Raw genomic sequence first — 22,449 nt, 5'->3', positions numbered from 1 at the left:
AGAGAACATATCAAATGCCAAGCGAGAAATGAACCCACAAAATCCAACCATGAGAGAGAAATTACAGATTGAGAGAGGTATAAAAGCAAGCAGAGGAAAAAGAGGATCAAGTCTAGATCCAGATAAGAGAACTGCCCATAATACATTTGAAATGTTGAGAGTCAAACTGGCAATGTAGTATGTGTATATAAATGTAAAAAATATTTTGACGAAGACTTGAGAGAGATGTAGTTTCAGGGTTAGAAGGGTTAATGGGTGGGGCTGGAGAAACAATACCACCCACATAATGATCGAGAAGGGGAATGCTCTTGGCTTTGACTGAGTCACACCTGGTCTTGTATATTTGTCTAAAGTTATGTTCATTCAATAAACCAGTTATTGTTCTGACAAATTTGTCTCAACAATCATTCCTTAGTCAGTCACAACCAACATACAGCAAACACTTTCAGGGACTTAGGGGAGGAAAGGGTCAAGGGCTGTTTTCTTTGTGTAAAGAAGCTAGATATTCTGGGATTTTTCTCCTTGGAGCAGAGAATGTTATGAAAATACTTTATAGAGGTGTTCAAAAGTATGGCCTATTGACTCCATTTCTAAATAGAGAAAGGTTTGGTAACCAGAGCACACCGATTTAAGATAAATAGCTAAAGATCCAGAGGAGAATTTGATTTTTTTCATGCAATGAGTTATGCTCTGGATTGTACTGCCTGAGAGGGTGGTGGAAATAGATGCCATGCTAACTTTTTTTTAAAAGTATTGGATAGGTGGAAACAGCGGGGGAGTGGGATTAATTGAGTTGTTCTTTCAAAGAGCTGACACAAGCATAATGGGCCTAATAGCCTCCTTCTCTGACAGTATGATTCTAATTGTTTTCAATGATAATCATGACAATACATACTATTAGTTGTATTTTTCAATGTTTTCAAAAGTATCCTAATTGAGCAAACGTTATGGCAATAGTACATAAAAGTTAAATTATTTTTAGTTCTCAAATAGTTTAAAAATAATATTGCCTCACTGAAATGCTAACTTCATTAATTTCTTCTTCTTTTCACAGCTGGAGTGCCAAATTATATTTGACCCCCAGTAATATTGTACTGCTTACAGCCATAGCCTTAATTGGAGTCTGTGTTTTCATTTTGGCTATAATCGGCATTTTACACTGGCAGGAGAAGGTATTTCTTTTGAAGTTTCAATTAATGTTTATGTCTAATGCAAAGGATTGGGGTTTTATACATCAGAGTTATTATTTCAGAAGTATTCAAGCTGTCACATTTACAATGAATCAGTGAATTTTATCATGGTCACAAGAAGGCAACATCGTTATATTCATTTACCTTAATTACTGATGATGTTTTCCGTATTTAACAGCACAGAATTTCTGATAAATTACTATTTTTATCTTGCTATGTAGCATCCTTTCTTGGAACTATGTACAAGCTAAATAGCAAGGTTATCCACGAGAAAAAAAATCACTGATGCTGTATCAAAAGAAGCATTGTCCAATGATAGAGTTATAACCTCCTGACCAACAGTCATTTTGAGTGCCATTGCCTTAATCCTCATTCTGACGCCATCTATTTTTTCTGGACATTGACTCAGGTTGTCCAAAACTGTTTGAAGACTCGGTGTCTTGTGCAACCCTAAAATGAGTTTCTGACCTCTCATCTCCTCCATCATGAAGACTAACTGTTTCCATCTCTGTGTTGGCACCCTTTTCCGCTCCTACCACAGCCTATCAACAACTGAAACTTTCCTTCATGCCTCAGCCTAACCTAATCCCTGTACCCTCCTGCAGTGCTGCAATGTACCCTGAAATCTGTGTTCCTCTGACTCAGGCCATTTGTGCATTCATTCCAATCTCCCTTCATCCCATTGTTAGTACTTTGCTTTGGCTGTTGGCCCTTCCCTCGAGACCAGCCCCCCTCAATACATTAACCTCTCTCTGCTCTTTAAATACCTCCTTAAAACCCACTTCTTTGATCAGACATTTCATCACCCCTTTTATATTTTTCTTTGGTTCAACATCTATTTTGTGTTATACCTCTGAAAAGCCTTAAGATATTTTTCTAAGTTAAAGAGCTCGTATAAATGCAGTAGATGACTGAAGAAGGTGTTATTGAGTAGAGGATCAGTAATTTACCAGTTTGTTTTTTTTTTTTACAATTCCCTTCCTCAAATGAAAAATTGCTGTGAAACTCAGGATTATGTCCAAGGTGACTGTAAAAAAAAAAAAAGCTATGAATATGCCCATTTTACCATGTTTTTGGTATTGCAACATTGGGATGACATCCAAAAAACAATGCTTTCTTATGTTACATAGAAGGTAATCCCCAACTTAACTTATGAATGCTTTTCCAGAAGAAGCAGAAACTGCAGTAGTACACAGCAACAGCTTGATTAACTATTTATAATAAACTCCTGGAGACAGAGACAGGAAATAAAGATTCTCATGTGGAGCACTTTCAAGGATTGAAAGAGACTCGTAGGGCCACTAATTTTGCTTTGTTGCTTGTTGAGTATCCTTTACAAACTGCAGCTGTCTGAAATAGCTGTACTTGGTAGGAGGAGGTCAAGCAGAGTTCCTACATTCACAAAATTATAGAAATTGTGTTGGATGTTTAAATGCAAGCAATAATATTTGGTTAAAACCTTGCATAATATCTATTGTAGCTTTATAAAGATTCGTCTCCACATAACTATAGATTTATCAGAATATGTTTGAGCTGAAGCATTGGAATCAAAATTATACAATTTTAAAGGACGGTGCAGAAACTTGATATATGTACACAAATCTTTAAAATATGTCTCAGTCTTAGAGAATGCAGAAGCGATTTACTAGAATGGTACCGAGAATGGGGGACTTAAGTTGGGGAGGGACTGGAGAAGCTGGGATTGTTTTCTGTGGAGCAGAGAAGGTTAAGAGTAGATTTAATCGAGACATTCAAAATTATTTTGAAAAGCGTAGTGTATTCCTTTTTGGAAACATTGAATTATGATCTGAAATGCACCGACTGAAAGTATAATGGAAGCAGATTAAATGGTAACTTTCAAAAGGGAATTGGATAAATATTTGAAGGATGAAAAAAAGCTATAGGGCTGTGGAGAAAGAGCAGGGTAGTGGGACTATATAAATAACTCCACCAAAGAGCTGGCACATAAGCTGCCTCCTTTGCTGTATCATTCAATGCTTCTGTGACGCTGCAGGTTCTCTGCATGCAAGTGATGATAGCAGTGCAAAATGCCATCAGCTGCATATTTGGCCAGCCATTTCTCAAAATGTTTGTCATAAACAGGATTGTATGTTTTCCAATGGAATTAAAGACATTCCTGCATAAGGCATAGACTTTATAAAAACTGTGCAATCTTAATTCTAGTATGCTGGAAATAATTGGTCAATATTGCTGGGCGCAAAAAGATGTTTAATGACAGCTGTTAAGTCCGTTTGAAAAATGAGTTTGCAACACTGAGCAGAAAATTATTGAGATTAAGAATTTTAAGCATTGGTTACTTGCACAACTCCAGAGGGATAATGCCTACTCTTGAGTCAGCCAGAAACTCAAATGAAAAGCGCATGTGTAGCCATCACTTTCTTAACTCTTTGGAATGCAACAGAAGAGTTAATAACAAATTACTAAAGCTTTGTTCTGTCAATGCTATAGTTACCCAGAGAAGGTAGTAGTACCACTAGAGTTGACCACATACTATGGGAGACTGGACAGGATAAGAACCAGATGGAATGTTATGCAGCATTCAACCCAATCCCATTCATTTAATGGTTGCTGACCAAATGCCTGCCTTACTCTTCTACACTTGTCAGTCTATAAGTAGTACACAATAGGACAAATCCACACTACACCACTACAGATCCCACTACAACATTAAATGAATGGGATGTTAGCCCAAATCTGATTGCCTCGGTCACAAGAGTTTTCTCTCAGGCATTAACTGAGAATTCCCCCAAATTATCTCATTGTATTTATCCTGTGTGGTGGGGGTGTAGTGTGGATTTGTCCTATTATGTGCTACTTATAGACTGACAAGTGTAGAAGAGTAAGGCAGGCATTCGGTCAGCAACCATTTCTGATGTCCATCAGTATCCAACTCTATAGCATTGACAGAACGAATCTTTGGTATTTTGTTATCAACTCTTCTGTTGCATTCCAAAGTCAAGAAAGTGATGGTTACACGTGCATTCTACTTGTCATTTGAGTGGTAGATTTATTATCGGACTTATTGAATTAAATTAAACAACATGCCATGGTGGAATTTGAAGCCATGATCTTGGATTAATAAGCCAATACCATAGCCACTAGACTACTACGCAGTTTATGACTTTTGCATTTGTGCTTCTTTGTCTTTATAACTTAATTCAATATTTCAAGGTCCGATGCAATGCTTTACACTTTCAAAGTCTGGAAAATCTTAAGGAAGCATAACATAAATCTGGTAGTTAGAAACATTTGTCCAATAAAAGTTTCATTTTGCTAACCTGGGCACATGACCAAAAGCTTACCTTGATCACAAAGGAACATAGATTTAGTATTCACTCATGAAAGTGATCTAAAACCTAAATCTGTTGAGCTGGGCATCTTGGATTGGATTTAACATTCCTGCATGAGTAAAGTTCAAATGAGCCATGGTTCCGGCTCCTGATTAGTATTGGCTGAGTGCAGAACTGATGGAACAACCTGAAGATTGTCGCTACCCAAGTATAGTCACGAATGACTGCTCAGAAGTGGTACTGAGAACTACTAGCATTGAACTCGGATCTCTGTAGAAAAAAAAAAATTTCCAAGCGTTCAAAAATGGTTCATTGCTAGTCTGATGATGTAGTCTGCTTTCCTGCGACAGTGAAAATAGACTGCCTGTTCCCTGGTCCCTACAGGAGCAATGTCCTGCAGAGCATTTGAAGAAAACACATCTCTTCTCTATGAAAGCAGATAAAACTATTGGCCTTAGTTTCTCACTAAATTAAGAGTCCACATTTACAAACATATATTCAATGTCTCATGTTTATTGGCTTACTGAAGATCTGTTTTGTGCACCATGTTTTCGAGAATTTTAGTTTTGCTTCTTTTCAGAAGAGTCATTTTAAAAAGTAATATTATGGCAGGTTTAAATATGTACTGATTTAGAACTGTCAAGAAAATGTTCTGGTTGGTGGAATATTTGGTCCCAGCAGAGCACAGGGAAGTGAGGGCTGACAGATCGGCCAGTGATCTATATTTCCACTTCCCCACCCAAATCATGCAGTGCTTAATCGTCCAACCAGCCAAAAGGGTTCCAGCCTAAAGTACTCTCATATTCATGAGCTCAGCTTGCACATATGAAGTGGGCAACTAACAAAAAATTGTTCTGAGCTATTCCGGAAGTGAGTATTTAGAGCTGTATTGATGTTTTTTTTTCATTTCTTCAACCTAAACTCTTAAAATGAATATTCCATCAAGTACCCTGCCATGAATTTACTTGAAGGTGGAAAAGAGGCATGATAAACATGTTCACCTGTACCAGAGGCCAACTGCCTGCATTCACCCTTACACCAGATCCAGGAATATTTCTGGATATTTTACTTCATCAGCGAAGCAATAGCAGAGTTGTGCCATCTCCTTGAACCTAAACAACCTCTACCACAAGGGCAGCACTTTGCTTCAGGTTCACTTCAACATCATGACAAACCATCATCCAAAGATGCATGCATAATTCACTGTATTATTGTTCAGTGTCATTACTTTCCCCAAGGGAAACTGCAAGCATATTGAGAGAGTGCAACAATTTTCCAGTATTACAGGATTTCCCAAAGTCTGGGCTGTTTTAATGGCAGCCAAATAACCATCTCACAGTCCTACACAAAATCCCATGTCTTCCATGATCCATCGGGGCTTCTACTCCCATCATTGCCAGTTAGCAGAATAGATGTGAATAACCATTTTACAGGAGGCAACACTCATGATACTTTTAATTATTAGATGATTCTGTGTATCTGCCTTATTTGACAGTGGATATAGACTTGAAGAATGGCTTCTTGGTAACAGAGCTGTTCCGCACCAACTCATTACAGCACTATGAAAACCAAGACCAACAGATGAATGGAGATATTATAAGGCTTACTGAATATGTTTGTTTGCACCAAGTTTTTGACAATTCTAGTTTGGTCCTTTGCAATGTACTCATTTAAAAACAATATTATCAGGCTTATGAAGCTACTACATCAGACCAGGACCAAGCAGCCACTTGATTGGTACCTCCATCCATCATAGTCACTCGCTCCACCAACAGTGCACTGAGGCTGCAGAGTGTATCATCTACAAGATGTATTGCAGCAACTCGCCATGGCTGTTTCAACGGCTTCTGTCAAACACGCAGTGTCTGCCATCTAGAAGAACAAGGGCAGCAGACACATGGGAACACCTGCAGATTACACACCATATATATCACCGCTCCTCCATTACGATCAAAACCCTGGAACTCCATCCCTAAAAGCACTGTGGGTGCACCTACACCACATGGACTGCAAGGATTGAAGAAGTCAACTGACCAACACTGACAGTATTAATGATGGGCAAAAATGCTGCCCTTGCCAGCAATGCTCATATTCCATGTCCAAATTTAGAAAACATAATTATGGGCCATGTGGTAGATGTCTTTAAGCAGCACTTGGACAGATCAGGAAGTAATATGGCTACATATCAGATAATTTTCATTTGCTGCATGCTACGCAACTTACTAATTAAGCCATCATGCAGAGCTGCACTGATAGAGGTACTGGATCCTTCCATAAATACTGCTTGAATTTGCCTCATGGTATATAGACAATATATAATGATCAGCGATACTGCTTGTATTCCGATAGCAACTTTTGTATTTTTAAAGAATAGGCTTGCAATCCACAAAGATACAAACAAATGAGAGCTTTATTGGGAAGGTGTTTACAGGCTGTTAGGGTAGACTGAAACAGACGATCACGTCATCAATATGTCACGTGATGGGACTCCGAAAGTGCTGTTGTTAAGACTAGGAACAAACGTGAATATACAACACTTTCCTTCCCCTGAACATTAAAGGTTCCTGCAATTGATAACAATATAACATTAACAATCAAAATTTACAATATGAACAATTAATAAACACAGCAGTCAATAAGCTAGACATTTCAGAAGACATCGATTTCTGTGTGGTTGTCGGTGAACCTCAAGCGATTGCTTTTTTGTGTTGACTGCAAACTCTGGTGGTTTTGGTTTAGTTTGGACGTCGTCCAAAGTGTCCTCAACTGTTTGACAGTTGTTTCTGGCATTGTCAAGTTCTCCAGAATGCCTAGGCCTTCACTTGGCACCATTTGTTGCGGACTCTCAGTTAATTCTGTCTCTGGCAAAGTAGTTCTAGCTGTTAAAAGTTGATAGGCTTCCGATGGCGACATGTAGGAGAAGGTTGCACGCTGGATAGCTCCCTTTGGAGTCCTGCAATTTTGGTCCTTTCCACTTTTTGGGGGGGGAGGGGAAACCTTCAGAAAATTTGACCCAATGGAGACTTGGTTAGCAAAGAATGTTGAAGAGCCAGCAAAAGAATACTGGGAAGAAGGATTTGAATGCCAGTTCGTTGGCAAGGTCAAGCACAGCGAAAGATGCATTGGCAAGGAAGATGGCGGAGGCAAGCTCGCTGGGTGTGGCCACTTGTATAACCGTAGAGACACTGGCAGAGATGATAGTGGCAGAATTTGAATGACAACTAAACAAGCATTTCCAGAGGCATGGAAGGGAGATGTTGAAATCACTCAAGCAATCGGTGGAAGGTCTGCTGGCTCCGATCATGGAGTCACTGGGGAGAACATTGCAGGCGGTGCGGGAGCAGAGTGAGATGTTGAAGGGGGTGGAGGAGGCACTATTGAGGCACAGTGACCAGCTCGCCTCACTGGGGAGTTGAACTGGCTGAGGTGGAGGACTGAAATCAGGGCCTGAGAGCCAAGGTGGAGGACTTTAAGAATAGATCTCAGTGGCAGAATTTGAGAATCATGGGGCTGCCTGAGGAAGTGGAGGACCCGAGGCCGACAGGGTTTATTATGACGATGTTGAGGAACCTGATGGGGGAGGGGGATAATCCCCCACCCCATGGAGTTGGATAGGGCCCACCGATCACTTCAGCCAAAACCGCGGGGGTTGGGGGATTGTGGGGAATGAGGTGGTTTCAAGAGGAAATCGATGCGAGGTTTCTGGGAAGGGGAGGGGGCAGTGGGTTGACAGTGACTGGGGGCGAGGAATGGGTCCACCCATTGGGTGGGGGGCTTGCCGCCATCTTGTGTGGGCTTCGGGCTGTAGAACTCTGGGAGGATGGGAACATCCCTAGAGGGGTGATGGCTGAGAGCAGGAAGAGGGGGTGCAGAGCCCCAATTCGATTGATGACATGGAATGTCCGAGGATTGGGAGCCCCGGTGAAACGGGCAAGAGTTTTTGCGCATTTCAAGAATCTGAGGGCCAAAGTGGCGCTGTTGCAGGAGACCCACTTGTGAGGGAAGGACCAGATAAGGCTCCGGAAATGTTGGTTTGAGTCAGGTGTTCCAATCGGGATTTGATAGTAGGGCCCAGGGGATGGGAGTCTTGCTTAAGAAGAGAATTTGTTTCCAGGTGGTGGTAGATTGCAGAGGGGATGTTATTTGGTAAATCGGTGGTTTTGCCAAGCATTTGTGCCCGAACTGGGATGACGTTGATTTTATGAAGAGAATGATGGCAGCAATCCTGCGCATGGACATGCATCAGTTGATCTTGCGGGTAGTCCTGAATACGGTCTTGAACTCGAAAGTGGGCCATTCCAAGCCAAATGGGGGTGGGGTGGGCGAGAGTGTTGGCAGCATTTATGAAGGAGATGGGGGGAGCGGATCCATGATGATTTTGCACTCGGGTGGGGGAAGGGGGAGTGGGTCTTTTATATAGGGGAGGTTGTTGTTGCCGGGGGGGTGAGGAAAGTGGAGTATTCAGGGATTGTGGTTTCTGACCATGCTCCGCACCTGGTAGACGTGGTGCTGGATGGGGGCCAGCCCAACCACCGGCATGGAGTTTGGATGTGGTGCTACTAGCGGATCTGGGTTTTTGTGTACAGATGGCCATGGTGGTGGATGAGTACGTAGCGTTTAACAAGAATGGGGAGGTTTCGCCCTCTGTAGTATGGGACGTTCTGAAGGCAGTGGTGAGGGGGGAGGCGTTCGCACACAGGTGGATAGCGAAACAAGGGAAGAACCAGAGCGGTTGGTGAATGAGATATTGGAGGTGGATGGGAAGTATTTGAAGGGTCCTACTCCAGAGCTATTGGCCAGTAGGAAGCACTTTGATCTGGTGTCCACAGATAAGGCGGTGCGGCAGTTGAGACGGGAGAAGGGGGCTGTTTAAGAGTACAGGGAAACATCAGCTGGTGAGCCAGTTAAGGCAGCAGGCCGCTTCCCGGGAAATTATCTAGGTTCGAGAGGGGTGGGGAGGTGAGGTGTACTGCTACTGCCGTCGGAAAGGGTGAATGGCATGTTTGAAGTGTTTTATAAGACATTGTACAGTTTGGAGCTGCCAGAAGATGATTCGGACATAGTGGAGTTTTTGCCGGGATTGGAGTATCCGGGGGTGGACGAGGAAGATCCAGAAGAGTTGGAGGAGCCGTTGGGGGTGGAGAAGGTTAGGAAGGCGATAGGATGTATGCAGTCGGGAAAGGCACCAGGGCCGGATGGTTTATATAAAGTTTGCAGACCGATTGGTTGAGGTGTTTAAAGAATCGGTGCACTGGTGGTCACTCCTGGAGACAATGAGTCAGGCATCCATTTCATTCTTCTTGAAAAAGGACAAGGACTCGGTGGAGTGTGAGTGATACCGGACAGTTTAATTGTTAAATATGGATGCAAAGATTCTGGCGAAGGTGCTGGCGCTCAGGTTGGAAGGGTGTCTTCCGCAGGTGGTCGGGGAGAATCAAACCCGTTTTGTGAAGGGTAGACTATTATCTTCCAATGTGCGTTGCCTACTGAATGTGGTCCTGTCTCGGGCAGAGGGAGGGGAAACAAGGTGATAGTGACGTTAGATGCAGAGAAGGCTTTTGATAGGGTAGAGTGGGGGTACTTATTTGTGGTGTTGGAGCAGTTCGGGATAGGGTCTAAGTTTGTGTTCTGGGTCAAACTTGTACAAGGAATCAAGGGCCAGTGTTCGGACGAATAATGTTAGCTTGGGTTATTTTTGATTGTATTGGGGAATGAGGCAAGGGTATCCTTTTGTCCCCCCTCCTATTTGCCGTGGCCATCGCTTTGAGAAGTTCAGATAAATGGAAAGGGGTAATGAGGAGGGGGAGAACCGAAGGGTGTTGCTTTATGCCAATGATCTTTTGGTGTACATTACGATGGTTTGGGGCATTCTCTGGTTACAAAGTGAATTTTGAAAATCGCAAATGTTTTCCAGTTACTCCGCCGGGAAGGGGGTTAACTTGGGGGTACTGCCATTTTGTTTGCCAAGCTCTCCCGATTGGGGGCAGCTCCAGAAGTTAAATTTCACGAGTTTAGTGAGTAAGATTAAGGTGGATTTACAGAGGTGGGTCAGTCTCCCTCCGTCTCTTTCTGGGCGAGTACAATGGGTGAAAATGAAGATTTTGCCATGGGTTTTCTTTTTATCACAGTGTTTCTACCAAAGGTGTTTTTTGTGGGGGGGTGGAAGGTTTGATCTCTTTGTTTATATGGGCGGATAAGGGGGCAAAGATTTGAAAAAGGGTCCTACAGAGGGACCAGCAGTCTGGGGGTTTGGTGCTGCCGAACCTGATCCGCTACTACAGGACAGCAAATGCAGAGATGTTGTTGGGGAGTGCAGGGATCAGGAGGCAATCTGGGTGAGGATGGAGGCTGGGTCTTGTAAGGGGATGGGGCTGTGGGTGTGTGGGTATTGGTGACAACTCTGATGCCATTTGCTGTGGAAAATGTTTCAGGGAATCTGGTGGTGTTGGCTACATTAAAAATATGAAGCAATTACGGCAGCATCTAAAGGCCGAAGATGACTCTGATTAGACACAATCACATGTTTGAACCGGCTAGATTTGATGCCAGGATTAGCGGCTGGGAGGAGAAGGGACTGGCAGTAATGGGGGATTTAATCCTGGAGGGGCGGTTTGCGAGTCTGGTGGAGTTAGTGGAGAAGTACGGGTTAGCGCAGTTTGAGGGGTTCAGATACTTGCAGGTTTGGAATTTTGCTCGGAAGATTTTTCTGATCTTCCCAGCAGTGATGGGGGATTTATCCCTCGAGGGGCGGTTTGCGAATCTGGTGGAATTAGCGAAGAAGTACGGGTTAGCACAGTTTAAGGGGTTCAGATACTTGCAGGTTTGGAATTTTGCTGGGACGATTTTTCCGAGCTTCCCGATGTTGCTGTCGTCGTTGGTGGAGAGGGTACTGTCGTCGGCGAGGGTGTGAGAGGGGAGTACTTCCGGACTTTATGGGAAGATTCTGGCGGAGGACACAGCAACGCTGGAGGGGATTAAGGCCAAGTGGGAGGAAGAACTAGGGGGGGAAGTGGAGGAGGAGGTTGTGGTGTGAAGCCCTGCGGAGGTTGAATGACACCTCTCCATATGTAAGGCTCGGGATCAAACAACTAAAGGTCGAGTGTTTAAGGGGGTAGAAGATAGGTGTGAGGGATTTGGGAGGGGCCCAGTGAATCTTGCACATATATTCTGGGCATGTTCTAAGCTAGCGAACCTTTGGGGTTCCTTCTTCAGCACCATGTCGGCGATCATACAAAGGGAATTGGAGCCTGGTCCCCTAGAGGCCATCTTCAGAGTGTCGGACATGCCTGAGCTGTAGACTGGTGCAGGGGTAGATGTTTTAGCCTTCACCTCGCTGATTGTCCGCAGGCAGGTCCTGTTGGAGTGGAGGTCAGCCTTGGAATGGCTGGCAGTCTCATGGAGCTTTTGTACCTTGAGAAAATTAAATACATGTTAAGAGATTCAATTGGGTGGTTTTACACAGGTCCGCAGCCATTTATCATGTATTTCAAGGAACTGGTCACCATCAAAAGCAGGGGTGCGGGGTTTGGGAGTTGTTTATCTGTTTTGTATTTATATATTTGTAAAAATGTTCAATCATTTTTTTTTTTTTAAGTTGATCAGTTTGTCTCCTTCACACTGCATCATCCCAAGTTTGAACAGTGCAGGAGACCGGCCATGTTAGTGCTAAAACGATGGCAGGTATCCACTTCTCACTGATGGTGCAGTTCCTTGTCGATACTTCCGAATCTTTCTGAAAAACATCGCATTTAGCCTGTTCTCATATCACGAAACCTGACTTTACTGTTTGCTCTCAACAAATTCTCTTGTCTTCGACAGCTTCAGCAAATCAAACACTGTGCCTAACTGATGTTTTACCATGAATAATGCCAGAGAACTTTGGGTTGTCGAATGTGTTATATTCCTGTATGTCATTTAGACAATGATCCTTGCTCACGAGTTACCTTCGATCAATGCTTAATTGTCTGAACAAACCTCGCAGCCAGCCCATTTGTGGCAGGATGATAAAGAGCGGATCGATGTGTTAAATTCCATTCTCCGTTAGATAATTTGTGAATTTGTGCAAAATGAACTGTGGCTTATTGTCATTAACTAGTTGTTCAGTATATATGAATCTTGCAAAAGTCCTACTCAGTTTTTCTATTGTTCTCTCTGAGAACATAGTCTTCATAATGCCGACTCCAGGCCATTTCGAGTGCACACCTACCACAATGAAAAACATTTGTCCTTCATGTGGTCTGACAAAATTTATGTGAACTGTTTGCCATGGCCTTTCTGGCCATTCCCATTGGTGTAATGATGCTAGGGACGGAAGGTTTTGAACCTTTGCACAAGTCAGACACATGCTCGCATTCTCGATTTCGCTCTCGAGCCCTAGCCACCAAAAATAGCTTCTGGCTATCTCCTTCATCCTTACTATCCCACAATGACCTTCATTCCCCAGAGGAGACAACCAGTCTAAGGATAGTTTGTGTCTTCAGATATCGCCTTAAACTTCAGGTTTGCGCCCATGGCCTTGCCATGAAGGACCATGTCGATAACTTCTGACAGTGGGGGATTATTTCTGGTATATTATTTAGCTTGTCCTGCAGTTACGGGAGTGTTATCAATTTATTACCACACAAAATATTCATTGAAAATATCACCACACAAAATATTCATTGACGACTCATTAGGTAAAGATAATCTAGAGAGTCCATCAGCGTTAATTGACGATATTTTATCGAGTATGTAAGTGCTAACTTCCGGTTGCGGCGATGCCCTGCTAGCCGCACGTTTCGGCGGCTCCAGCTCCAACGGACCTTTGGGCTCTTTTAAGAGCCCCAACGGGAAATTTTTGGGCGACGCAAACCGGTGTGGGGTGAGTGAATAGGGAGTGTCTGCCCCCCCCCCCCAACGAAAGAGGAAAATATCGGCGGCGGCGGCTGCAGCGCGAGGAATCGTCGACGAAAGGGACAGAAAGGGAGAAGACACAAGATGGCGGCGGAGAAAGCCCAGGCGACATGGGGGCCCGAGCAAGACGAATTTCTGAGACGGTGTGTGGAGCTACTAAAGAGGGAGGTGCTGACCCCGATGCTACAGGCAATTGAGGGGCTCAAGGAGGCACAAAGGACCCAGGAGACAGAGCTCCGCGTGGTGGAGCAGAAGGTGACGGATAATGAGGACGAGATCCTGGGCCTGGCAGTCAAAACACAGACGCACGAGGCACTCCATAAAAAGTGTATTGAAAGGATTGAGGCCCTAGAAAACAGAGCGCGAAGGAAGAAACTTCGGATACTGGGTCTCCCTGAGGGAGTGGAAGGAGCGGACTGTGGAGCTTATGTAAGTACGATGCTAAGCTCATTGATGGATGCTGAGGCCCCTGCGGGCCCCTTGGAGGTGGAGTGGGCACATCGGATCCCGGCGAGAAGACCAAAAGCGGGAGAACCACCCAGGGCGACAATCGTGCGATTTCACCGCCTTAAAGATAGAGAAGAGGTCCTGAGATGGGCTAAAAAGGTGCGGAGTAGCAAATGGGAGAATGCAGTGGTACGGGTGTACCAGGATTGGAGTGCGGAGGTGGCAAGAAGGAGAGCGAGTTTTAACCGAGCCAAGGAGGTGTTACACAAAAAGAAGGTGAAGTTCGGGATGCTGCAGCCGGCACGACTATGGATCACGTATCAGGAGAGACACCATTATTTCGATACGGCGGAAGAAGCATGGACCTTTATTAAAGAGGAGAAATTGGATCGGTACTTATACTGTAGGGAATGTTATTGTTATTGTTATGGTTGATGTAAATAGAGAAGTAAATTGGGATGGGGGGAGACACGAGGAAATGTGGGCGCCGGTGAGGGGGGAAAGAAGGGACATAGGTGGAGAATGAGGAATGGGAGGGGGAGAGGAAAGGAAGCTGCGCCAGAAGAGGCGGGTCAGATAAAGGAATGTTCCCGCGCCAGAAAGATTATGGCGGGAAGACAGGCGCAAGGCGGATGGGAGTTCCCCACACGGGGGGGGTCAAGGAGTGAGCAGGAGTAGCCGGGGTCAGTTGAAGTCAGCTGACTTGCGGAAGTAATATGGGGGGAGCAATCACGCTAGAAAGGGATCTGGCGGGCGGGGGGGGGGGGGGGGGGGGGGGAAGAGAGAGGGGGGGGGACAACTGGGTTGCTGCTGCGGAAATTAAAAAGGAAATGGCTAAAGAGTGGGTGGACGGGGATGGAATGCGACGCCTGGGGAGCGAGTGGGAGCGCGGAGGTTGGGATATGGGACTGGCCTAGAGAAGGTGATGGCTAGTCGACACGGGAAGGGGGCTGGTAGCCCCCTAGTGAGGCTGATCACGTGGAACGTGAGAGGCCTGAATGGACCGATTAAAAGGGCCCGAGTGCTCGCGCACTTGAAAGGACTAAGGGCAGACGTGGCTATGCTCCAAGAGACACACCTGAAGGTGGCGGACCAAGTTAGGTTAAGGAAAGGATGGGTGGGACAGGTGTTCCACTCAGGACTAGATGCAAAGAATAGAGGGGTGGCCATACTGGTGGGGAAACGGGTAGCATTTGAAGCAAAGAACATCGTAGCAGATAGCGGAGGTAGATATGTAATGGTGAGTGGCAGGCTGGAGGGAATGGAGGTCGTGTTGGTTAATGTATATGCCCCGAATTGGGACGATGCGGGATTTATTAGACGGATGCTGGGTCGTAGACCGGACCTGGAGGTAGGAAACTTGATATTGGGAGGGGACTTCAATACCGTGCTGGACCCAGGGCTAGATAGATCCAGATCAAAGACCGGAAGAAGGCCGGCAGCGGCCAAGGTGCTCAAGGGGTTTATGGACCAAATGGGGGGAGTGGATCCATGGCGATTTCTTAGACCGAGGGCCAGGGAGTTCTCCTTCTTCTCCCATGTCCATAAAGTGTACTCCCGGATAGATTTTTTTGTTCTGGGAAGGTCGTTGATCTCAAGGGTGGAAGAAGCTGAGTATTCAGCCATAGCGGTTTCGGACCATGCACCACACTGGGTGGACCTGGAACTAGGAGAGGAAAGGGAGCAGAGAGCACTCTGGCGATTAGATGTGGGATTGATGGTGGACGAGGGAGTGTGTGCAAGAGTGCGGGGGTGTATTGAGAGATACCTGGAGGTCAATGACGACGGGGAGGTCCGTGTGGGAGTGGTATGGGAAGCACTAAAAGCGGTGGTCAGAGGAGAGCTGATCTCCATTGGGGCCCACAAAGGGAAAACAGAGGCCAAGGAAAGGAAAAGATTACTGGGGGAGATTTTAAGGGTGGACAGGGAATTTGCAGAGACGCCGGAGGAGGGACTGTACAGGGAGAGGAGACGACTCCAGACGGAGTTTGACTCCTGACCACCAGAAAGGGGGAGGTGCTGTGGAGGAAGGCACAGGGGAGGAGGTATGAATATGGGGAAAAGGCTAGTCGCCTGCTGGCTCATCAGTTGCGAAAGAGGACAGCGGCGAGGGAGATAGGGGGAATTAGAGACGAAAAGGGAGCCACGGTGCGAAGAGCAGGGAAGATAAACGAGGTGTTCAAGACCTTTTATGAGGGACTGTATAGGTCCCAACCCCCAGAGGGAGAGGAGGGGATGCGGCAGTTCCTGGATCAATTGAGGTTCCCGAGGATGGAGGAGCAGGAGGTGGAAGGCCTGGGGGCACCGATTGGGGTGGACGAGGTTATTAAGGGCTGGGGAACATGCAAGCAGGGAAGGCTCCGGGACCAGACGGGTTCCCGGTGGAATTTTATAGAAAATACGTGGACTTGTTGGCCCCGTTGTTGGTGAGGATGTTCAATGAGGCCAGGGAAGGAGGGACTTTACCCCCGACAATGTCGGAGGCGACGATATCGCTAATTCTGAAGAGGGATAAAGATCCATTGCAGTGCGGGTCCTATAGACCTGTTTCATTATTGAATGTGGACGCCAAATTGCTGGCAACGGTACTGGCATCGAGGATAGAGGACTGTGTCCCGGGGTGGTGCACGAAGACCAGACAGAGTTCGTAAAGGGGAGACAACTGAATGTCAACGTGCGACGACTATTAGGGGTGATAATGATGCCCCCAGTGGAGGGGGAGGCAGAGATAGTGGCGGCAATGGATGCAGAGAAGGCATTTGATAGGGTGGAGTGGGAGTATTTATGGGAGGTGTTAAGGAGGTTTGGGCTTGGGAACGGGTTTATTAGCTGGGTCAAACTTCTTTATGGGGGCCCAACGGCAAGTGTAGTCACGGGTCGGCAAAGATCGGAGTATTTCCATTATATAGGGGAACAAGACAGGGATGCCCGCTATCTCCACTGTTGTTCGCGTTGGCAATTGAACCTCTGGCCATGGCGTTGAGAGACTCCAGGAAATGGAGAGGTGTGATTAGAGGGGGAGAAGAACACCGAGTCTCGCTATACGCGGATGACCTACTGTTGTATGTGTCGGACCCAGCGGGGGGGATGATAGAGGTTATGCAGATGTTGAGGGAGTTCGGAGATTTCTCGGGATATAGGCTTAACATGGGGAAGAGTGCACTATTCGTGATACACCCAGGGGACCAGAGTAGAGAGATAGAAGGCCTGCCTCTAAGGAAAGTGGAAAGAAACTTCCGATACCTGGGGATTCAGAGGAGCTGGGGAACCTTGCACAGACTTAATCTGACACGATTGGTAGAACAAATGGAGGAGGACTTCAAGAGGTGGGACATGCAGCCTCTGTCGTTGGCGGGCAGAGTGCAGCCAATTAAGATGATGGTCCTCCCGAGGTTCTTATTTGTATTTTAATGTCTCCCTGTACTAATCACTAAGACCTTTTTTTTAAAATAGACAGGAGCATCACAAGCTTCGTGTGGGCAGGGAAAGTCCCGAGGGTAAGGAGGGGGTTCCTACAACGTAGCAGGGACAGAGGAGGATTGGCGCTACCGAATTTGGGCGACTACTATTGGGCCGCCAATGTGGCGATGATTCGTAAATGGATGATGGAGGGAGAGGGAGCGGCGTGGAAAAGACTGGAGAGAAAGTCCTGTAAAGGGACGAGCTTAGAGGCGCTGGTGACGGCGCCGCTACCGCTCTCACCAAAAACGTTTACCACGAACCCGGTGGTGGCGGCAACATTGAATATCTGGGGACAATGGAGGCGACAGAGAGGTGTGCGGGGAGCCCTGGTGGGGTCCCCAATCAGGAACAACCATAGGTTTGCCCCAGGAAGAATGGATGGAGGATTTCAGAGCTGGCACCAGTTGGGAATTAGGAGGGTGGGAGATTTATTTATAGATGGGACGTTTGCGAGCTTGGGAGCATTGGAGGAAAAGTATAAGTTGCCCCGGGGAAACTTTCTTAGATATATGCAGGTGAGGGCGTTCACAAGACAACAGGTGAGGGAATTTCCGCTGCTCCCGGTACAGGGGATTCAGGAGAGAGTGCTTTCGGGGGTGTGGGTCGGAGAGGGCAAGGTGTCAGAGATATACCGAGAGATGAGGGAAGAGGGGGAGGAGTTGGTGGGCGAATTAAAAGGAAAGTGGGAAGAAGAGCTAGGGGAGGAGATAGAGGAGGGTATGTGGGCTGATGCCCTAAGCAGGGTAAATTCCTCTTCCTCGTGCGCCAGGCTTAGCCTGATTCAATTCAAGGTGCTACATAGAGCACACATAACGGGAGCAAGATTGAGCAGGTTCTTTGGAGTGGAGGACAAATGTGGGAGGTGCGGCGGAAGCCCGGCAAACCACACACATATGTTTTGGTCGTGCCCGGCACTGGAGGGGTATTGGAAGGGAGTGACGGGAGTGGTTTCTAAGGTGGTGAAGGCCCGGGTCAAACCAGACTGGGGGCTCGCTCTATTTGGAGTTGCGGATGAGCCGGGAGTGCAGGAGGCGAAAGAGGCCGACGTTGTGGCCTTTGCGTCCCTAGTAGCCCGGCGTAGGATTCTACTCATGTGAAAGGAGGCGAAACCCCCCGGACTGGAGGCCTGGGTAAACGATATGGCGGGGTTCATAAAACTGGAGCAGATAAAGTTTGCCCTGAGAGGATCGGCTCAAGGGTTCACCAGGCGGTGGCAGCCATTCCTCGACTACCTAGGGGAACGTTAGAGGGAAGACAGATGACCAGCAGCAGCAACCCGGGGGGGGGGGGGGGGGGAAGTTTTAGTTTATGTTAAATGATTAGATTATCATGTTGATTAGCCATTTGTTTATTGTTAAACTTTCTTTACTGCTATGTCTGATCTGTAAAGGGAAAAAATTTTGATCGAAAAAATTTTCTATAAAACATTTTTTTTTTTTTTAAAAGAGTATGTAAGTGCTGACAATAGCAATGCGCATCTCTGCATCTGGCTCCCTGCAACAGATGGAATAACAGGTTGTGGCCCAAGTATCACTGTCAGTGATCGATGATCCATTAGTAAAGCAAATTTCCTTCCGTATAGCAATTGATAAAAATGCTTGATTCTGAAAGTAATACCTAGAGCTTACTCATCTATCTGTGCATCGTTCATTTCTGCTTTGTTCAAGAGATGCAAATATCCAGCAACCCATTGTACTCCTTAGTACCACCAACACATGCTTCTGTCTCCTCCTCGGACTGACAATCTAAATTCCATTGGATGAACATAGTTGTACTGCTTTGTTAGACAAGTTAAGCAATAAATGATGCTGGATGGCTTCTTCTAAGGTTATGTATTCTTAGTTGTTCTTGAGAGACTTTTATAAAGATCGATGAGGAATATATCTTGGGATAATAGCTGCAAAGTTCCTGTTAAAATACCATTCTCATGATACTCTCATGTTATAGTATTATGATTGAGTATACGTCTGCAACAATGAATGATTATCATAGAATTTACAGTGTAGAAGGAGGCCATTCGACCCATCGAGTCTGCACCGGCTCTTGGAAAGAGCACCCCACCCAAGGCCAACTCCTCCACCCCATCCCCATAACCCAGTAATCCCACCCAACACTAAGGGCAATTTTGGACACTAAGGGCAATTTATCATGGCCAATCCACCTAACCTGCACATCTTTGGACTGTGGGAGGAAACCGGAGCACCCGGAGGAAACCCACGCACACACGGGGAGGATGTGCAGACTCCGCACAGACAGTGACCCAAGCTGGAATCGAACCTGGGACCCTGGAGCTGTGAAGCAATTGTGCTATCCACAATGCTACCGTGCTGCCCTTAATGAGTAGGTAGAAAAAGAACAGGGAAAGGATAGTACTATTGCTGGAAATAGAGGAGGCCTTTGATTTCAATCTGCCTCATTCCCTCTATATTCTCATGGTCCTAGGGCGGCAGGGTGGGGCAGTGGTTAGCAATGCTGCCTCACGGCACCGAGGACCCGGGTTCGATCCCGACCCCGGTCGCTGTCCTTATGGAATTTGCACATTCTTCCCGTGGCTGCGTGGGTTTCATCCCCACAACCCAGAAAATGTGCAGGGCAGGTGAATTGGCCATGCTAAATTGCCCCTTATTAAATTGCCAATTCTGGAAAAACGAATTGGGTAATCTAAATTTTTTAAATTATTTTCATGATCCAGGCTTTCCATTGTGACCTCCTCAAAAGTACTTCAGGGAGGAAAGTTCCTCAGCCTTCCTCCCATCTGCTACCCGTTGTTTATTGGTTTGTGTTACCAATAATTTTGAGATATTGGAAGTTTGAGAAATAGCTGGACTGGTACCAAGTACCTGTGCGGGTAGGTTTTATTGGAAGTTTGCTTTGTTGATTTACCTTTACAGATGTAAATGCCTTAATACTTTGAGTTTGAAGCTGGGCCTACAAACTTGTGCAGATTTGTGCAAAGCTAGAAAGTACTGTAAGGTTGTCTGAGGACTTTGCGTGTGGTCTCAGTCAAGATGTGACAGATTCAATTAGAACCTTTTTGTGCAATGCATACTTTGCCCACCTACTTTGTAAATGGAAATGCAGGGTAGTTTTACTTTGGGAAATTTGTACGGCTGGCAAATGTCTTCTCATCTGCTTCTCCTTTGTATCATCTCCGCTTGCCCAGACTGGATGGTACTCTTGTGGAAAGGGTGCACTTCAGTGTCGAACATGCCATTATTTCTTTGGTCCAGTTCTTGAAAGAGCAATTCCACAACTGTATCATTGAGTACATTAGGTCTTTGTGGGCATTGTACCATTTCCTACAGCATTGCACACTTATACTGAACACATAGCTTTCAGCAAATCTACAGCTTCAGCAGCATGATGTAGAATGTACCAGGCTTCTTTTTCATCCCTCAAACCTCGATTTGAACTTAGCACAGTGTAATAATGGGATAATGATTTTCTCTGACAACTTTAATTGGTTTATATAAAATTAATTTGAACACCCAGTTACTGATAGATACTGATAGACTGCTAAAATACTTGTTATTCAGTTGAGTGGCATTAGGTTAGCAATTTCACCTTACAATCACAAAATATTGGAAATGGAAAGATCTACACAACTCCATTGTTATGTTAAAGTTGCTCTACAACTGTGTCTGACTTGGAAGTGCATTATGCATTATACTGACGACTCTAACTTTGAGCACAAAGCAAGGTTTTTTTTATTTCATGAGATATGGGCATAGATGTCTGTCCCAGCATTTATTACACATCCCTAAGTGCCTTGAACTGAGAACCACATTTCTGAAGGTCCAGAGTCACATGTTGGTCAAACCAGGTAAGGACCACAGGTTTCCTCCCCTAAGTGGCATTAGTGAACCAGATGGGTTTTTACGACAATGTTTCATGGTCATCATTAGACTAATTCCAGACTTTTATTGAATTCAAAGTTCACCATCTGCCGTGGTGGGTTTTAAATCCAGGTCCCCAGAGTATTATCCTGAGTCTCTGGATTGCTAGTCCAATGACAATACCACTCCACCATTGTGTAGTGACTACGAAAGAATAAAGTATTAAGTGAATTAGCTTGGACTTATTTTAAATTACAACTACAATGTAAAGGGAACAATGTAAATGTAGGTCTTTGTTTAGCTTAATATGGATGATAGAGACTTCACCAAAAAACTGAGAAATCCTCCTCCTTTCCTATGAATAGAATATTATTATTATTCTTTACTGACTAAATGGTATTTGGTTAAAAGCAACTTTCCCACCTGGGTAAATATTTACAGAGAAAATTCAAAATATATATTTTTTTTTAAAAAGAGTAATTTGGGCCAGAAAGTTCTGCTCATAGCGAATTGCTCACTAAATACAAAGGTATATTTATGCCGAATTTTTTTTTTTAACTTGCATTTCAGAAAGCAGACGACCGGGAGAAGCGCCAAGAAGCACACAGGTTTCATTTTGATGCCATGTGAAATGCAATGGTTTCTAAGAGACAAATGCTAACTGTTGATCTAAAATATTACTTGTGGCAAAAGATGAATGTTTAATGTTGAATTGTACATAATCTAAATGCTTCCTGGATTTCTTTTAAAAATCCAATTTATGGTTTCTGGGCAGTGGTTGCAAATAACTCGAGTTGTATATTTTGGGGTGTTAAGAATCATTGAAAGATAAATTATGTATTTCATTGTGTTACTGCACGTGTTTTCAAATGTATATTCTCTAAACATGGTGATTTTTTTTTCTGATGTTATTAATGTGGCTCATCAACCTTGAAAAGGTTATTAAAATAAGTGGTCTCTGCGGAAGAATATACTTAATATTTCCGGTAGGTCAAAATGAATCATGCTGTGGTGTATTAAACTTTTAATGATTTAAAACAAATAGTCTGTTTCAAATTCTGCTTTTCGTACGGCTGTGTGATTTCATTGTTTTAGCTGTGAGACAGCACTTAGACTGGCATCCAGTTATGAGACTAAATGTCTGTGGAGTTCTAGTATTTAAATCCCTACTGTGCAAATTAGTTTGTGATAGAGACAGGTGCATAACTTAAACATGTAGCTGGAGTGCCAGTAATCTCACTTTTAGCAGTACACGGATAATAGAATGACTTGACTGATAAACATGTGTTAGGCTTTAGGATGTCTTAATAC

At 45.0% G+C, this 22,449-nt stretch overlaps 1 protein-coding gene across 1 annotated transcript in view; it reads left to right on the top strand.

Moving 5' to 3' along the window:
- The window catches only part of itfg1 (integrin alpha FG-GAP repeat containing 1), a 425,532-nt gene extending 403,352 nt beyond the window's left edge, over nucleotides 1-22,180 (top strand). Inside the window, exons 17-18 of the mRNA XM_072518195.1 lie at nucleotides 1,055-1,172; nucleotides 21,709-22,180. Coding sequence (XP_072374296.1) covers nucleotides 1,055-1,172; nucleotides 21,709-21,768 — 178 coding nt within the window. The 3' untranslated portion in view covers nucleotides 21,769-22,180. The remainder of the gene's footprint in view (nucleotides 1-1,054; nucleotides 1,173-21,708) is intronic.
- Nucleotides 22,181-22,449: the final 269 nt, after the last annotated feature.

This window comes from Scyliorhinus torazame, chromosome 10, assembly GCF_047496885.1.
Source record: "Scyliorhinus torazame isolate Kashiwa2021f chromosome 10, sScyTor2.1, whole genome shotgun sequence".
Lineage (NCBI taxonomy): Eukaryota > Metazoa > Chordata > Chondrichthyes > Carcharhiniformes > Scyliorhinidae > Scyliorhinus > Scyliorhinus torazame.
This window is presented reverse-complemented; position numbering and strand designations above follow the sequence as displayed.